General features: G+C 38.1%; 1 protein-coding gene across 2 annotated transcripts in view; it reads right to left on the bottom strand.

Moving 5' to 3' along the window:
- Window positions 1-20,136, bottom strand: part of AKAP6 (A-kinase anchoring protein 6) — a 501,487-nt gene that overhangs the window by 70,391 nt on the left and 410,960 nt on the right. For both annotated transcript variants that reach the window (XM_027521919.1, XM_027521920.1), the window contains exons 10-11: window positions 16,164-16,310; window positions 12,871-13,095 (exon numbers count right to left, since the gene is read on the bottom strand). In XM_027521919.1, coding sequence (XP_027377720.1) covers window positions 12,871-13,095; window positions 16,164-16,310 — 372 coding nt within the window. The remainder of the gene's footprint in view (window positions 1-12,870; window positions 13,096-16,163; window positions 16,311-20,136) is intronic.

The following is a 20,136-nucleotide window of genomic DNA, read 5'->3' as shown; positions in this document are numbered from 1 at the left end:
AAGAAAATGGGTACCAAGGGACAACACCCATGGTGACAAAGGTAACGACATTGCAACTTGGGTTCAAAAGATGCTTTTGTCCTTCTAAGCTGGCATTTTCAATGACACAAACATGAATCCTGGTATATAAAGTTAATTATATACCAGTAATTTTATGCCAAAGCCAAAGTATTGTTTAGAGGAATTAAATGGCACCTGCAATTGAATAAATTTAATGATGGAAAAAAGATGGCTAGTGCAGAATCACAGAATGCTACAGCTGAAGAGAATTTTTTTTCATTAAAGAGCCCAAATTTACAATAATAGGCAAGGAGAAGAGAAATTAGTTGGTGAGATTACACAGTTGAAAATCCTAGATGGTAATATTGCCAACTAACAGAACCTAGTGAGGATAATCAATGAATACCATTGGTTAGTTAAATTATAAAAGAATGATATGGAAAAACTATAGAAAGATGGTTGACAATTCAACATGAACATTGGGGAAAAAAAAGAAGTTTTGTTTGTTTCCTTAAATGAAAGTCTAATTGTGTATGTGGGGCTGTGTATGTAGGGGTATGTATATATCTGTAGACCAATGATCTGTGAGAAATATGATGAAGCTATAAAGGGGTGTTTACAAAAGAGTCAGGGAGACAGAAAGTAGAGAAGAAAATGCCCTCCAAGAATCACTACCTTGCACAAAATCTATAAAGTAGCCCAATGTGGAGACCCATGTTTGATAATCTGGGATCTAGTTTTCTGCACCCTAGAAAAGCTGTCCAGTCCATAGGTCAGAGCGCAAACTTAGGAGGTCTGCTGACTACCTCCTTTTTTTTTTCTAGACTTGAAAGGAAAACAACTTTCTTGTGGCCTTCCTTACCTACATCAGATCAGATCAGTGGCTCAGTCGTGTCCGACTCTTTGCGACCCCATGAATTGCAGCACACCAGGCCTCCCTGACCATCACCAACTCCCGGAGTTCACTCAGACTCACATCCATTGAGTCAGTGATGCCATCCAGCCATCTCATCCTCTGTCGTCCCCTTCTCCTCTTGCCCTCAATCCCTCCCAGCATCAGAGTCTTTTCCAATGAGTCAACTCTTCGCATGAGGTGGCCAAAGTACTGGAGTTTCAGCTTTAGCATCATTCCTTCCAAAGAACATCCAGGACTGATCTGATCTCCTTTAGAATGGACTGGTTGGATCTCCTTGCAGTCCAAGGGACTCTCAAGAGTGTTCTCCAACACCACAGTTCAAAAGCACCAATTCTTTGGCTCTCAGCCGTCTTCACAGTCCAACTCTCACATTCATACATGACCACAGGAAAAACCATAGCCTTGACTAGATGGACCTTTGTTGGCAAAGTAATGTCTCTGCTTTTGAATATGCTATCTAGGTTGGTCATAACTTTCCTTCCAGGGAGTAAGCATCTTTTAACTTCATGGCTGCAGTCACCATCTGTAGTGATTTTGAAGCCCAGAAAAATAAAGTCTGACACTGTTTCCACTGTTTCCCCATCTATTTCCCATGAAGTGATGGGACCGGATGCCATGATCTTCGTTTTCTGAATATTGAGCTTTAAGCCCACTTTTTCACTCTCCACTTTCACTTTCATCAAGAGGCTTTTGAGTTCCTCTTCACTTTCTGCCATAAGGGTGGTGTCATCTCCATATCTGGGGTTATTGATATTTCTCCCGGCAATCTTGATTCCAGCTTGTGTTTCTTCCAGTCCAGCGTTTCTCATGATGTACTCTGCATAGAAGTTAAATAAGCAGGGTGACAATATACAGCCTTGACGTACTCCTTTTCCTATTTGGAACCAGTCTGTTGTTCCATGTCCAGTTCTAACTGTTGCTTCCTGACCTGCATACAAATTTCTCAAGAGGCAGATCAGGTGGTCTGGTATTCCCCTCTTTCAGAATTTCCCACAGTTTATTGTGATCCACACAGTCGAAGGCTTTGGCATAGTCAATAAAGCAGAAATAGATGCTTTTCTGGAACTCTCTTGTTTTTTCCATGACCCAGCAGATGTTGGCAATTTGATCTCTTGTTCCTCTGCCTTTTCTAAAACCAGCTTGAACATCAGGAAGTTCACGGTTCACATATTGCTGAAGCCTGGCTTGGAGAATTTTGAGCATTACTTTACTAGCGTGTGAGATGGGTGCAATTGTGCGGTAGTTTGAGCATTCTTTGGCATTGCCTTTCTTTGGGATTGGAATGAAAACTCACTTTTTCCACTCCTGTGGCCATTGCTGACTTTTCCAAATTTGCTGGCATATTGAGTGCAGCACTTTCACAGCATCATCTTTCAGGATTTGGAATAGCTCAACTGGAATTCTATCACCTCCACTAGCTTTGTTCGTAGTGATGCTTTCTAAGGCCCACTTGACTTCACATTCCAGGATGTCTCTAGGTCAGTGATCACACCATCGTGATTATCTGGGTTGTGAAGATCTTTTTTGTACAGTTCTTCTGTGTATTCTTGCCATCTCTTCTTAATATCTTCTGCTTCTGTTAGGTCCATACCATTTCTGTCCTTTATCGAGACTATCTTTGCATGAAATGTTCCTTTGGTATCTCTGATTTTCTTGAAGAGATCCCTAGTCTTTTCCATTCTGTTGTTTTCCTCTATTTCTTTGCATTGATCACTGAAGAAGGCTTTCTTATCTCTTCTTGCTATTCTTTGGAACTCTGCATTCAGATGTTTATATCTTTCCTTTTCTCGTTTGCTTTTCGCTTCTCTTCTTTTCACGGCTATTTGTAAGGCCTCTCCAGACAGCCATTTTGCTTTTTTGCATTTCTTTTCTATGGAGATGGTCTTGATCCCTGTCTCCTGTACAATGTCACGAACCTCATTCCATAGTTCGTCAGGCACTCTATCAGATCTAGATCCTTACCTACATAGTAATAGGTAAATGATGCAACTAATAGATAATTCAGTTCCTAACGATCATACAACTCATTCTGAAGTAATTGAAACCCATGGAAAGGTCTCCATTTACTATTTACCACTTATGTTATCTATTGTAGATACTAAAAACTGTTTTAAAATAAATGCCTTTTAAGAAGGACAAGTTTATGCTATAGTAATTATAATGTTGATAGCTAATATGTATTGAGTTCCCATCAGGCAGGCTCTATTTTAAAGAACTTTCATATATATTATATCATTTAATACTCATAGCCACTCTATGAGGTTAGGTGTTATTACTCTGTCTATTTTATAGATAAGAATCCTGGGGTTTTAAGAAAAATCATGGATTAGAAATAGGTAGAAACAGGATAAACTCAAGCATCTTGAACCCACACATTTAGGCTTCTACACTGCAGTGGATCAAATTCACTGCTTCAACCGTATCTACATGAAGGGCAATTCTACAATTGTGTACTCCCAGTTTCTTCCTAATTTGAGTTTATTAACAATTAAAATAATATTTAAATAATGTTAAGGCTGTATATTGTCACCCTGCTTATTTAACTTAGATGCAGAGTACATCATGAGAAATGCTGGGCTGGAGGAAGCACAGGCTAGAATCAAGATTGCTGGGAGAAATATCAGTAACCTCAGATATGCAGATGACACCACCCTTATGGCAGAAAGTGAAGAAGAACTAAAGAGCCTCTTGATGAAAATGAAAGAGGAGAGTGAAAAAGTTGGCTTAAAGCTCAACATTCAGAAAACTAACATCATGGCATCTGGTCCCATCACTTCATGGGAAATAGATGGGGAAACAGTGGAAACAGTGTCAGACTTTATTTTTGGGGGCTCCAAAATCACTGCAGATGGTGATTGCAGCCATGAAATTAAAAGATGTTTACTCCTTGGAAGGCGAGTTACGACCAACCTAGACAACATATTGGAGAAGGCAATGGCAACCCACTCCAGTACTCTTGCCTGGAAAAATCCCATGAATGGAGGAGCCTGGTAGGCTGCAGTCCATGGGGTCGCGAAGAGTCGGACATGACTGACAGACTTTACTTTCATTTTTTATTTTCAGGCATTGGAGCAGGAATGGCAACCCACTCCAGTGTTCTTGCCTGGAGAATCCCAGGGACAGAGGAGCCTGGTGGGCTGCCATCCATGGGGTCACACAGAGTTGGACATGCCTGAAGTGACTTAGCAGCAGCAGCAGCAGACAGCATATTAAAAAGCAGAGACATTACTTTGTCCACAAAGGTCTGTCTAGTCAAAGCTATGGTTTTTCCAGTGGTCATGTATGGATGTGAGAGTTGGACTATAAAGAAAACTGAGAACAGAAGAATTGATGCTTTGGAACTGTGGTGTTGGAGAAGACTCTTGAGAGTCCCTTGGACTGCAAGGAGATCCAACCAGTCCATCCTAAAGGAGCCCAGTCCTGGGTGTTCATTGGAAGGACTGATGCTGAAGCTGAAACTCCAATCCTTTGGCCACCTGATGCAAAGAGCTGACTCATTTGAAAACACCCTGATGCTGGGAAAGATTGAGGGCAGGAGGAGAAGGGGACGACAGAGGATGAGATGGTTGGATGGCACCACCGAAAATGGATATGGGTTTGGGTGGACTCTGGGAATTGGTGATGGACAGGGAGCCCTGGTGTGCTGTGGTTCATGGGGTCATAGAGTTGGACACAACTTAGAGACTGAACTGAACTGAAGAAATCAAGTAAGAACAGAAATATTCATCACTGTGGTTTCAGAGCCTAAAGATGGTTATTTGTGGTTTTCTAGGCAGCAATAAGGAGAAGGCAATGGCACCCCATTCCAGTACTCTTGCCTGGAAAATCCCATGGATGGAGGAGCCTTACAGGCTGTAGTCCATGGAGTCGTGAAGAGTTGGACAAGACTGAGCGACTTCACTTTCACTTTTCACTTTCATGCATTGGAGAAGGAGATGGCAACCCACTCCAGTATTCTTGCCTGGAGAATCCCAGGGACAGGGTGCCTGGTGAGCTGCCATCTATGGAGTCGCACAGAGTCAGACACGACTGAAGTGACTTAGCAGCAGCAGGCAGCAATAACGTAAGGACAGGTGACATATCTGTCATCTTTCTAGATTACCATCTCAGCCTTCTTGTGTGTTAGTCACTCAGTTATGTTCCACTCTTTGCAACTCTATAGACTGTAGCCTGCCAGACTCCTGTGTCCATGGCATTTCCCAGTCAAGAATCCTGGAGTAGGTTGCCATTTCCTTCTCCAGGGAATCTTCCCAACCCAGGGATCGAATCCAGGTGTCCCACACTGCAGACAGACTCTTTACCATCTGAGTCATATATGAGAGCAATAATACAAATGACACATATGAAATGAGTACATAGCTACCTCTCTGCATCTTTAACTCAGAGGCAAAATGCCCCACTTTAGGAATCATTCAGTGTCTTTTAGAAAAAGGTGTACTCAGAATGAATTAGGCCTTAGTTACTCCATTTTCTTTACTTTAGAAGGCTTACACTGGGATTGCCTGTAAAAATTTCCTGTGGGTCTTCCCACTACCCCGATGGTTAGTGTGAATAACATTTATTTAAAGCTATCTTTGAACTTCAACCTTAATCCAGCCAATGTTTTTCTCTTTACAAGGCAATTCTGGATTGTATCTAATTACTTAAAATTACTTCCAAAGAAGTGTTAGATGATGGATTTTTTTTTATATATACAGTGGGGGAAAATATCTGATAAAAGCTGATTTCAGTATTTTTTTATGAACATATATGGTTAATATAACTGCTTTATAAAAAAGCATTTAAGACACATAGAAAGGATTAAATCCTGTCTGAGGTCTGTTGATTTTGAAGGCATTTTACAAGCTTTTGTTACAGCCAGACTGAATTACTGTAATTCTTTGTTTGCAGCTTTGCCAACAGCATCATTACCAAGTTTGTAATGAATGGCTCTAGGACAAAGCAGCAGAGATGATCCTATAGGGCACATGGCCTCCTTCCTCATATCTCAAAATTCCAGCATATTCTCTTCTGTCCCTCAACCTTACCTCCTAATATTGAGAGTTTTGAAGGACACAGGAAGTGTGATTATTTGTGGTGCCATTTGAGATTGATTATAGTGGACATGGGAAATTCCCTCTAAATCTCTTGGCTAGATTGGTTCTATTTTTATTTCTGGAAATGACAGAGTGAGATTTGGGAAAATACTTCTTAAACCATGTGAACTGTGTTTAGCTCTTTTATTTATCTATTTTGTAAAAGTACATCAGTGATATTCCCTTTCAGCTAATTACTTAGTAACGCTGCAAACTTCCTAGTTAATTTGAAATTCTGCTAAAAACCCTACTCTAAAAATTCTAACTTCCAAAATTTAAAACAGTGACTCACTTGCATGACTATCCATTTGACCTTCAAGCTGAACCTAGGCTAGCAGACTCCTCTTCTCCACCCCTGTCTCTCTTAGAAGCTGTCCCAAGGACAAGGCCTTGAGATAAGAGTGGGTGACAAGACTAAATGGGCTCCATATATGACTGAACTCAGGTCAAGCCTCTATATAAACCTTTAAGATTCTGGCAGGTATGGAAATCTATTTGTCTCATAGCTGCCCATGACAAACCTCCTGTTTCCTTTCTTATTAAAATTGCCAACTACCAATCTGGAGTGGTCAGCTTCTTTCTTCTCTTTTCCTGCCCTCTGCTTATGGGGGTTGATTTCAGGTTATAGCCAGGGGTTATAACTCCTGATGGGGTTACAACCCAACATCCTATAGATGGCTATCCACGTAATCAGAAATGGAAGGAACAACAGATCAAGCTACAAATTAATGTGTTTTTCTCTTCCAGAAATAGTTCTTTGACCCAGGGACTAATGAGTCTACAAAGTAGTGGCAGATTCAGGAACAAACTTTCTAGGTCTGACTATTGGCCTATTGGCTCTATCCTTGACTAACAGTATGATCTTGAGTAACTTCAATTTTCCCTGCCTCAGTTTTCTCATCCATAAATAGGGGATAATAAACCAACTGTCTCAAGACCGTGATGAGTGTTAAATAAGTGAATGGAAAAAATTAGGAACTGTGACTCGCCTTCTACGAGCGCTCAGTAAGTACTGGCTGTCATTGTCACAGTTATTAAAAGAATGTTTTGTTCCTCCTATTGCAGTTCTAGCATGCAGATGGCACCCATCACCATGTTTTTGGTAATTTTTGTAATCTAGAACAGGGTCAGGAAACTAAAGTCTGCTGGTCAAATCTAGCTCACCAACTGCTCTTGTAAACAGTTTAGTAAGTTAGTTTTATTGAACACACCATATATATTCATTTACATATTGTCTGTGGCTGCTTTTACACTACAATAGCAGAGTTGAATGGGCTTCCCTGGTGGCACAAGTGGTAAAGAACCCACCTGCCAGTGCAGGAGACATAAGAGACTCGGGTTGATCCTTGGGTTGGGAAGATCCCCTGCAGGAGGGCAGAGCAACCCATTCCAGTATTCTTGACTAGAGAATCCCATGGACGGAGGACCCTGGTAGGCTATGGTCCACAGGGTCGCAAAGAATCTAACACACTGAACTGACTTAGCACAGCACAGCAGAGTTGAACTGCGACAGAGACTGTATTATCTGCTTTTTGACAGAAAATGTTTGCTAACCTTTAATTTATGGTAAAACAAGGTTTCAGTGTATTTAAGGGTCAGCAAATGACAGAACTAAAATTTGAACCTAAAGCCCATGGCTTTTTCTCTGTCTTCACTGCTGGTTACTGTTTGAATTCACATTAACTTTCTGTATTTCAAGTTCTTCACTCATAAAAATAAATAAAACACACATAAGAAGGTGATCACAATTTTCAACTTAAATTGGTAGGGTAAGGTTTAAATATAATAACATGCATAAAGTGCTTGGTCAAATTTAAATTAGTAACCAAATTTGGGACATCGGTCATTGAGAAGGTTACCATATCTATTCCACTCATTCTTGTCAGTGACAGAGCCTCTTGGCTGGTCTAAACTTATCCTTCCTAGGCTGGTTCTGGACCCAGTCCAGTGCTGCAGCCTCCTTTAACTGGTAATGGATAATTTCTCCCAATTTGAGTCTTTAGAATAATGAATTTCGTTACAGGGTACAAGGAACATATGATTAAGGAATTATTTTTTTTTTCTCTCTCTCTGAAGGGTCACTGTTAAAAAGCAATGTTTTTCAGCCAATGGCATTGAAGCTGCACACACGCAGCTCTAAGGGGCCCTTTGCCAGCTGGCCTCATTAAATCTCTGATGTGCTCTCTGCATTTTGTTGTCACAGTGTGCTCACTCCTGAACCGTTTTTGCCTTTCTGTCCCTGGGCTCACACCTTCCTGTCTCTCCCATCCAGGGCTCTGACTCTTTCTTAGGTAGAATTTTGCCTCACGTCTAATCCCACATTTATCACATTACTGCCTTAAAGAAAAGAATAAATTCCACAACTGTTTTTTTTTTCTTTTTCTGAAAACGTAAGACCCTGATCCTTTCTCTCATCCCAGACCAAGCTCTGAGAAGGAAATGGTTGTGTCTACAAAGCGACGGATTTTCATTTTTATATGCAGCACCCTCCTTCCCTGTTCTCCTGGGCAGTGCACTGTGGCCTATCTATCATTACTCTGGGTGTCACATAAAGAAATTCATTCTGTTAAAAGCCTAAGACTTTAGAGAATGGAGAATCATAAAGCTAAACCCTGTGGATAAAGCCTGTCTTCTGTGTGACCAATGACAGCAGAAGACATTTGGGAACCCATAAGAAGAGGTGGAACGTGACGAAGAGTTTTTGACATACAAAGGTTCTTTAATAACTCTCTTATCTAAGTGGTTTTATCACTTAGGAAGGCAGAGGTTATCTGCTTTTCTTGGATTTGGGGTAAGTAAAAAGTTCTTATTCTGCATATGCCTATTACCAATTATGACTTTGACAGGTTATAAACATTATATTACAATATTATTATATTACAAACATGTGGTTTCATTCTTCCAATGAATGTGGTAATATACATAACACTTAACTAATTATACACTAAGCTCTAAAGAGCAAACAGCTCAGAAATATTTATAATTGTGGCTAGGAAACACATTTATTACAACAAATATGCATAAAGCTTTATTTTTTTTTTTTTAAGTGCTGTCATGTTAGATGCACTTAGCTTATCTGACCAAATTCCTCAAGGTCAAAACTTTAGAAGAGACTAGAGTTCCAGGTCATAAAAGAAAATCATCAGGACTCCATAATCTCAAAAAGTTTTAAAAGCTTCAATTTTAAAAGTGATACATGATAAGCCAGAAGGAAAAACACCAATACAGTATACTAAAGCATATATATGGAATTTAGAAAGATGCTAACAATAACCCTGTGTACGAGACAGCAAAAGAGACACTGATGTATAGAACAGTCTTTTGGACTCTGTAGGAGAGGGAGAGGGTGGGATGATTTGGGAGAATGGCATTGAAACATGTGTAATATCATATATGAAACGAGTCGCCAGTCCAGGTTCAATGTACAATACTGCATGTTTGGGGCTAGTACACTGGGACGACCCAGAGGGATGGTATGGGGAGGGAGGAGGGAGGCGGGCTCAGGATGGGGAACACATGTATACCTGTGGCGGATTCATTTTGATATATGGCAGAACCAATACAATATTGTAAAGTTAAAAAATAAAATAAAATTTAAGAAAGAAATAAATAAAAGTGATACATGGCAAAGAAATTGACACTGATATTATACAAATATGTAAAACAAAAACACAAATATTTTCACCTCTCTAGATCATTAATAGCTACAGCCATTTGCTATTTTGGCCAAATTGCTGAAGACTGTGACTAATAAAACTACCACCGAGAAACAATCATGTTTAGTTTAGTCTTGCTCTTCCCTTTGAGTCATCTGCCATGGGAAGGCATTTAGTAAATACCAATAAATACCAATTTTGCATAGAAGTTCAAAGAATGGGCTTTAGAAGAGTCAGACAGTTCCGGATTGAAAACCAAATTCTACCAAGTGTGGCCTTAGACACACAAAATTTAACCTCCCTGTGCCTGTTTCCACATTTGCAAAGTCAGGATCCTAATACCAACCTCATGTGTTGCCAGTAGCATTACGTGAAATACATGGACATACAACGGTATATCACACATTGTCAAAGTGAGTGAGTTACAGCCACACTCCATGAGATGAATGAATCTTGGCATTATCATGTTAAGTGAAAAAGAAATCCTAAAAGATAACATACAGCATGATTACCTTTTAATGAAGTTAAAAGCAACTAAAATTAAAAATATTCCTTCCTACCAGAGGAAAGCAAGTAGATAGAGATGTGGGATTCAGGATCATGCTATCTTAGGTAAGGGTAGCAGGGGATGGAACAGGGCTGGGGAAAACACAGGATGAGCTACATATTACCATCAAAATCCTATCTGTTGTTTGGAGTAGGAAATATTATTTATTATTTTTAAAATAATAATAACTGTATTATTAGTTTGGGCTTCCCTGGTGGCTCAGATGGTAAAGTGTTGTTATCATTTATTATTTAGTTATTATTAATAACTATATTATTATTAACTATAATGCAATAATAACTATATTTTTTAAAAAATAGCCAAATAAGCGAAAGTGGGGCATAAAAGTAGTTTAATGAATAGTGATACTGAAAACATAAAAATGCTCTAAAGAAAAATCATCTTTGAAGAAAAAAATAAAACCGCAAAAAGTATCTCTGCTGCTGCTAAGTCACTTCAGTTGTGTCCGACTCTGTGTGACCCCATAGGCAGCAGCCCACCAGGCTCGCCCGTCCCTGGGATTCTCCAGGAAAGAACACTGGAGTGGATTGCCATTTCCTCCTCCAATGCATGAAAGTGAAAAGTGAAAGGGAAGTCGCTCAGTCGTGTCCGACTCTTAGCGACCCCATGGACTGCAGCCTACCAGGCTCCTCTGTCCATGGGATTTTCCAGGCAAGAGTACTGGAGTGGGATGCCATTGGTACTTCTAAAAGAAAACTTCTATGATGATTTTCAGGCACTAAAGTACACATGGTAAATAATGAATTAGGTGTAGTGAATATTCCCTAGTGGCCAGAAAGTATTAGTTAGCGAATGACTGGAACTCCTAGAAACTGTTTAATGATTTGGAAGCCGAGAGACATATCTCTGTCTCTTTTAATCTCTTTTTAATTTGTTATTAGGACCTAGCTGAAAATGACATTGATGACACTGTACAAACCTAAAGCATAAAGCTAACATCATTTGGCAGCATCAGTGAATCAATGCAGAACTGCTTATGCTTCCATTTATGATAATAGTGGATGTGGAAAAAACTGGCTTTCAGTTACCTATGTATGAGCCAAGTGGGTAGGTAGGCAGGTATATAAATAATTGTAATAACAAACTTCCTGTTACTGTTTCCAATTATTATGTAACATCTTTGGTCTTATAATACTAAGAAATTTCATCCTTTATGGATGCATCATCACAAAAAGTAGAAAGAATGATTTACACATATGAGCTCATAACTATGTGAGATACATATTACCAGCATACCATTTCATAGATGAAGAAACTGAGGCACCAGGAATTATACAAGAAATATGACCAAGGTCATAAAACTAACTGGGGCCACTGACCAGTTCACTAAAGCTACAATACAGGCATAACAGAAAGAAAATATGTTACGCAACATCTAGCCTATTGGTGACCAGGATGCTTTGCAAGGTACCTGTAAAGTCCAAATAACACAGAGGGAAATATCTGAAGACTCCATCTCCCTGAAATGGGGGGTTAGAGTTAAGCAGAGGTCAAATAACAAATCTTTCAGATATTAGATGGTAGAGAGTGAAACCCATTTGCCTCGGCAAGAGACTTTTAACTTCAACTTAATGGCAGACAAGGAATTCAAGTAAAAAGCAATGTGTAGGTGTGTGATACAGATGGTTTACTGAGAAATACAGTGCCCTTACCCTGGACGGGGGCCTCCTCTTGGGTTATGCAGGTGAGAAAGGGGAGCCTGCCTGTCTGGCAAGGGAAGGTGAGCTACATGTGACTACATTCTCTGATATGTAGACTGCTCGAAGAGGGCAGGGCAGAAGGTATGAGATGAAGAAAACCTGGTCCTAGAAGGCTTTGAGAAGAACCACTTGCTTGGTCTCAAGAAGTTCTTTCCTTCTTGATTTCCCCCTTTCTCCTCTTTCAAACCTCTCAAGCCAGCAAATTCAGGTTTGCAACCCAAAAGCCTTAGGCTGACACCGGCCAGAGCCCAAATAATCACTGAATTTACGGGAGGGCTCAAGTAGTACAGGCTAGTGTGGCTGGTAAGAGCCAGCATTTGAATTTTAAGCTGCTTTTAAATAGATATTGTGTAAACCAGGGAACAAACAAGGGGAACACTTCTTCGTGGACATACAACAAACACGCACATGGCTGTGTTGCTAAGGTTGATGTTTTTCTATGGAGGAAAATGCCTCTAATGTAGGAACCTCTTTTACTTTATTTCTTCCTTCCGTAAGTAGCTAATTCTTTCATATGTAAAAATTTTATTTCCTTTTGTTAGCATTAATACTCTTCAATTAAATCACGTGCTTTTATCATATCAATTTCTAGAAGTATTTTTAGCCACATTATTTATAGAACATGTAGGTCTGCCTTTCAAAGTCCTTGGTAGTCTTGAGTGTCTGCTGGTCTGCTTTTAATTTATCAAAGCCCTCCTTCAATAGGCACTGCACAAAACCCACAAGCAGCAGAGATTTCCCCTACACAAAGTGTATTTGATATGCTTAATGTTCATCTTTATAAACACACAGACGCTGGCATATAAGAAATGTGGAGGGTGTCTATAAATTCAAGGAAACATTTAAGTGCACAGTGATACATAGATACATGGGTATAATACTTTATGTACTTGATAAATATTTCATCCCTACCATAAAGAAAGCTTTTTATCAACTTTGATTGTTTTTTTATTACCTTAAAGTATTGCAGTTGTTTCTCAGCATTCATTGTTCCTTCCTTTTCTTGTCTCAGACAGGAATTGAAGATGAAAAGCTCTGTATCTCTCAGCCACCCTTTCAGTTCTTTGATCCTGACCTCCAGCTGCCTTACCAGGCTTCCGCTTTCAGGAGAGAGTAGGTCACGTGTACTCGACCCACTGTGGCCCGCCATTGTGTCCTGGACCTTCTCTCCTAGGGTTTTCTAATGCAGCAGATTAAAAACAAAAACACCAACAGAAAAAAAAAAAAAAAAAACACTGATTAGCACAGGTACCAAATACATATCCCAGTTTGGCTGGTGACAAGAGCCCACCTGGAAGGTGTCTGCTGCACCCGCCATGTCACGACTGAGATTCAGTTCTGATGAGCTCATTGTTCCATTAAGAACTTGATTCTCAAGCCATGGGTGTTGTTCTGATTACCACTAGAGGCTTAAGAAGACCTCATTCAGTGATAATTTCCTCTAACAGAAAGGAGCTCTGACCCAAAAGTTCACCATGGTCACTGATAAAAATTCATTTGAATTCTCATGACAGGAGTTTACAGTAAAAATTCTCTGCCTAAAAATTTCAGGAGATAGAAGTTTGAGTTTAATCAATATGTTAAAGAGGCCAAGAGAAGACTGCACAAAAGAGAATGAAATTTCTTTTTTTGTTGTTTTGGGAAGTACAATTCCCCAAACCTTCTTATTCAGGGCTGTGAAGAAGGGGCAACCTCCTTGGTGCTAGTTGTGGATTTTACCTGCCCTGGAAATCATTCAACCTTTCAGTTCTTCCCGTTTCGCATTTGTGGATGCTAGAATTTCTAAAATAAGTGTTAAAATGAGTCCCAATCCACTATGCTAGAACTCTGCTTAGATGAACCACTATGGCATGGAATATAGTCAGAGAAGGCTTTTTAGCTTTTTTTTTTTTTTTTTGGTGAAAAACACTCTGGAGCATTAGAAAGAGTTAATCTATAAGGATGAATTAAACCTACAAATATCAGCTTTAAAATACAAATAAAATGAAGTCAACCAACATTCATCTGCTGCGTAGTGTTCTGTAAATAGTATCTTTAGGAGATCGTAACAGAAAAATAGCCTTTCCTGGCAACACCCTTGTATTTTCATGGTGCAAATATTGATAATTTGAAGACCCTCAGTGGAATCCAGATTTAGCTATTGTTTTTATGCTGTAACAAAAGTAGCAGCAGGAGGTGAAATCAATGCCCTTGGAGGGTAGGGTCACAAAAAAGAATTTATTGCCACTTTTTTGTTCTGGAACAGTTTGCAATCATAAATTCTTCATAAACAGAATACTTCAGAGAATGGTCCGTCTTCATAAATATACGACAGAGGACATCAATTTCATTTAATTCACAATTTGTGTCAGCACAGCAGATGCCAATGCCTGCCTTGATAGGGTTGTTTAATATGCAATTGAGACAGAGTAATATGCAGCACAGGGGACAAAATTTCACAGATTAAACTGTACGCACCACTGACATTTCATTCTAATGTATTTCCATTCCACACTGTTCACCTTAGATGAAAGTAATATTAAAAACCATATCCCTCTATTTTACCATTGTTAGAAGTTAAAATCCTTGTCTTTAAATTTTTTTTCATGCCAATTAAAATGTAATCATGCCAATTAAAGCTGTATGCCTGGTGGTGGTAGTATGGCACAGGTTTTGTTCAAATTTTCCTTCCACCCTTCTCTCCCCAGAAATCATAAAAACACTCAGCATACTGCATTCAAACGATATTTCTGTCAAAATGGCAACCATTTTAAAGGTATTTGGCTCATAAAGGATAGCGAAACATTCTGGTTCTTTTTAAAATATTATCTTGGTTTCAAGTTTTTGTTTAGGGAGCTATATATATGACATGCTTCAAACAATTTTCCAAAAAGATTATTATTAATTATTTATCAAGTTAGAAACAGATATGTGAAAATATACCACAGACAAACCATCACTTTATCTACTGAGCAAATAAAGTTGCTGCTCTCATCATTTAGTAAACAGTCTTTAAAATGTCAGACACTAACGACATTTCTCCTGAATGGGATCAATGAATTCTATAGAATTTAGTAGGTTCAGATCTAAATCACCATGTAATAAAATGAAAGCCATTAATAATAATTGAAAAGTAATGTAACAATAGGTCAGAATAAAAACTTTTAATGTTTTAAGTTACTTTGTACAACTGCAGAGTGTGGTGAATTTAGATGAGAGAGCAAGGATTTCTACTTGCAGGTTTTTAATCACCTAGATTAAGCATGGCATAAACTGAACATGGCATTCCTCCAAGTCATCAAGGTACATGGAGAGCTTTTTATTCAAAATATTTTTGGAGTATTATTCCTTTAAAAATTAAAAAAAAAAAGTCAGGAAAGGGAAGGCATGCAAAACCATGCTCCATAACTGACACCACCCATACTTAGCTGTTAGAATTAATCATTTAAGTAATTGACAAATTTAGCTTACCCTTGATTTGAAGTGAAGGCAATTTAAGAGAGAAGTTGATGAAAAAATCGAGTCTAACCTCTCTCTCTCAGCTGTCTTCCAACAAAAGGACAGAACTGTCCCCTGCACAGTGCCATCCTGGTCTCTGGGTAACAGAATCTCTATATTGCCTTTTTGCCAGATTCTTGCATCTCAGTGCTTGGCTGAGACCCAGCCCATCATGGCGTGAAATGAATTACATGAAACTTTTTTTTTTGGCCTTTGTTAAAAGTGAGCTGGAAATTGAGGCACAAAACAGAGGCCAGTTTAATTCTGCAATTCAGATTTGGGTCAAATTTGCATCTTTGTTTTGGTGGCTTTAGTGTGACTTGAAAGCTGTAGTGACAACTCCACTTTTCATCTGAAGGGTACAGTAAATAGTTAAACAGTGGATGTCTCTAACGTGTACCTTTGGAACAAATTCTATTAACATTCATTCAAGCATGACAGTCAGTGTATATCAGATATACTGTATTATAGTTGACTTGGTGCCTACCCATAATACATGGCATATTTTACTTACTTTTTTTTATGTATTAAAGAACCAAAATTATTAAAAATCTGAAAGGAGACAAGCTCAGAGTTAAAAAAAGAAAAATCAACAGAGGAGGAAAAGCAGTGTTTTTCCCCCATAATAGCATGAATAGCTTGTTTGAAATGTAGGTAGTGAATTGAAAGAGAGAGATATTTGTGCCTCAAATTAGAAATCAGACAGATAGAGTACTTCACTACACAAAAAATGTACACATAACCTACAAACAGTAATAAAAATGCAAATACCCCAAGCAGTTCCCATTTTTCATTAATTGAATCCACTTTTTCAAGGAGATCATTTGGTAGTAAAACGCCACCTTTCTTCAAAGCTTCAACCTTACTAAGCAGCTCCGTCTTTTTCAGGTCCCTGATGGACATTTCCACACTGTATCGCTAAAATGGGAAGAGAAAAAAGATTTCATTAGGGAAAGAGGTGTTCTTAGAAAATCTTTGAGCACAGAGTTAGTGAGGCTCACGGGTATTAAAAGTTTTTGTTTCCAATAAAATTTATGGTGAGGCTAAACTAAGAACCTTGAGTCGTTGAGAAAAATGCTGAAAACGGTTTATATATATATATATATTTCACACACACAAACATCCAAGGTATTCTATTTAGTTGAATAAGCTTTATGTCTTTCTAAAGTTTGTATACATATTTGATCTTGATCTTGAAATATTCCAAATGAAAATATCTGGTCTAGGGGGATTTAATATTACAATTAGTCTTGGTCAATATTTGCTCTGGAGTATTGCCCATTGCTCTTTTCTGCCCTCTAAGGGACCAGTCTCAGAGTGGTACAAATAAATTGATCTCTAAAAACTGTGTAATTTCTTCCTTATCCTATAAGTCCTCTGAATTCTTAGTTAATATATTTTTTTTTTCATTTTTCACTTAAAAATTCTTGTGTAGGCTTGGAGAAGAGGTATATATAGAGAGAGGAAAAAAACACCTCTTTAAGAATGGTTACAAATCTATGCTTCCTTATTGATTACTATAAAATGTCCCCAAACATCACAATCAATTACATAACTCTCATACCCTAATATACATGGTTTTCTAACAAACTGTCAAGTGAGTGTCTCCTAAAAGATGTTTTGCAAGCGATAATGTAAGTGCTATTTAATGTGACAGTTACTATGGTGATTCTCTTCAAATAACTCTATCTTCATAGTTAGAAAGTCCTATATTATGGACAACTATAAATGACTGTGGATGTATTTTTTAAATGTGCACATAAAAACACTGCTGAATGGAAAAAAAACTAGATTCTGGTTAAAGTATTAAACCTATTTTACCACTTTAGGACATTGCCAAATGTGTACTGACAATCCCTAAACTTCTTTCTTCAAGGCACGAAAGTTAGGTTATCAAGGTCCATTGTCCTAACTGAGCTAAAATGAGCACCTTATCAGATCTAATAAGAAAAGCTTTTGTCTGGGCAAGGTAGGAAATCAGCAAATTCAAAACATCCCCAAGCACTTGGGTGACTTTATTCACCCGAGAATATGATATTTCATAAGATCCCCAACTAAAATACAATTAGAAGCAGCTTAAAGGAAAAGAAGGTATAAAATCCTTGTTTTAGTTACTAGGCCCTCAGCATTTTCCTGCATATGTTTGATTACTTTTAGCTTCCTATTTTAATCTTTCATTTACACTAAACATGCACATCATTTGTATTATGTAAACTTCTCCAAATGTTAGTCATTTGTGGATCACAGAACAAAATGTTTTAAATGAGGTGATTTAAAGCATTTGATGGTATTAATGAATGTTGATCAGGGAGTCAGAGTTATCCAAAATTACATGAATATGTATAATGAAAAGAATCAAGGGTTGCTTTAGAGTTCTTTCAGAATTTGGCCTGTGAAACATGGGAGTTCTGAATTCATTTTCTAATGGCAGGCAATTACCATGACCACATTACTCCAACAGTTATAAAATACACTGTCTGCTCGAATCCTCTGGACTCAACACTCAACAAGTGTTCTGGAAACCTAACTGTTTATCAGAGCAATGATGGGAGGAAAGGGCAATCTGCTTTATGCAATCAGATTCCCAACTAAAGGTGATATTGCTGACAAAGGTTTACATAATTAATTTGGTAAGACTTCTTTGACATCATACTGGAGGAACGAGAATTTCAAGCAAGCAGAAGAATCCTATTCAAATCTTTCACTTATGCCATGTGCATTAATTGACAGAAGGCATTTTCCACCTGTCCTACCCAGGAGAGGCCTCGACCAGTTATCACTTTCACTTGTAACATGCTCACCCTCTCTCTTTACCCCAACTTTGAACAGCAACTACACAGCAGATCAGTCATGAAAGACAACAGCTTAGATGTGTCCCACAAAAAAACACAGTCTTGTAATAAGAAATATATAAAAAGCAATTAATGTACTTTTAGATATAATAAATTAATTTTCTCTGTGAAATCTAGCACTGGTAGTCACTGCAACAGCTATTATAAAAAGTTACTACGTTTAAAAAAAAAAACAACTTCGTCTTCATGTACGCTCTCTTTGTCACCACGTAACCTACTGTATAAACAGATTGATGAGAGAGAGGATTGATGGACAATGCCTTCAAACTATAAATGCCAAGAGAATCCAGCTAATTGTTAGGTAAGTATTGGTATGTGCATGAGAGGTAACAGAATGTCACATAATTTAAGGTGAAAATGTTTATTTTAATTTTTGAAGCACTCTGAAGGTTGAATCTGATACAATTTAAGGCCTCAAGCTGTATATGTCATCATGCCAGAGGGTTATATTTTTGTTGATGTGAGTATGTTTTTGCTTTTCTCTCTTCAGCTTTCTCAGAAGCATTAGACAGGGACAATCAACTGCCAGCTCTATCTAGTTCTTGGTCATTCTATCAAGTAGGGATACTTTAGTCTGTGGTGAGAAAATAATTTAATCTTCATATTCATTCCATCCACAGCAGTAAGTGAGCAGAGGCTGTGCCATTGTGTCTTGTAGTCTAGGGACGTTATGATACAGACTACTCTTCCAATAGTCAAAAATGAGATTAACAAAGTTAAAGTCAGATGGCTTTTCTTGAGTGCTAAGGTAAATAAGCATCCAGTATTTAATTTCCCCACAGCACCTGCTGTGGGCCTCTCTGTCTAGTCAAAAATAAAATATACCCTATTGAAAGGGCATATTTACATTATTAAGTGTATTTGCTTGGCCAATTCAATTTTGACTAATGAAGCCTCCTAATAGATCTGTGAATGACCTAAATTAAAGACACAGGCCACTCCTATCCTAAATGCCACTCTTGTGTGTGTATAGAGATATATAAAGAAAACTTTAAAGCAGTTAAATATAACCACAAACACTAGCTTATTTTAAAAACTAAGAATTAAAGAAGTTTTTGGAAAATTCTTATTCAGTGCTTACTTTTTAAAAGCGCAAATACTAAAATTGAATTATAAAATGAAGTTAGCCAAAACAGGATTTCTGAAGTAAATATAATTAGAAATGCATGAAGACTTGATTGAGACAACTTTTTTTGACAGTTATGCTAAAGGCTTTTTTTCCCTCCTAAAACCTTTTTTTTTCCCCCCCTTTTTTTTTTTTGTTAAAAATCACACCGAAAATTCTGCCCAAATGGAGACTGGAACAATGCCTTGAAACAGTGTTAATTGTCACCATGGAAACCAGAAGAATAAGCCATTTTGAAACTGGTATAGAAGGCACACATTGAGCAACTCAAGCATTTTTCTGCCTCCCTCAATGTTAAAGAACAAGATGCCTTGTCACTGTGAGGTCAGAGAAAGAAAGCATCATGAAAGGGATGTCGATGCTCACTGTCTAGTAAATAAAAAAATAAAAAATAAACTACATACAGCTAATGCTACAAGACTCTACCCAGTGAATCTTTTTGAAATAGAAAGATCATCAAAAGATGGCCAGGACTGGGGGATGGATTCCACCTAAGCAAAACTTCAGGGCTATATTATGTGAACCTTGCCCTCAAAGCTCCCTGGGAATTCTGCTGTTGTAATAAAACTTCAGAAGAGGAAAGAAAAAAGGCAGCATGATGGAATTCAAAATAATGCTCTAAAAGCACACAGAGAGATTAAGACATCCATTGTAAGACTTTTGTATGGTGCTTCTGTTGGTTATGCTGAAAAGAGACCAGACATTGCTGAGCGGAGAGTGAAGTTTTGGCTATGAGAAACACAAGAATTAAACCAAAGAATTTTCT

Source organism: Bos indicus x Bos taurus, chromosome 21 (assembly GCF_003369695.1).
Source record: "Bos indicus x Bos taurus breed Angus x Brahman F1 hybrid chromosome 21, Bos_hybrid_MaternalHap_v2.0, whole genome shotgun sequence".
Lineage (NCBI taxonomy): Eukaryota > Metazoa > Chordata > Mammalia > Artiodactyla > Bovidae > Bos > Bos indicus x Bos taurus.
This window is presented reverse-complemented; position numbering and strand designations above follow the sequence as displayed.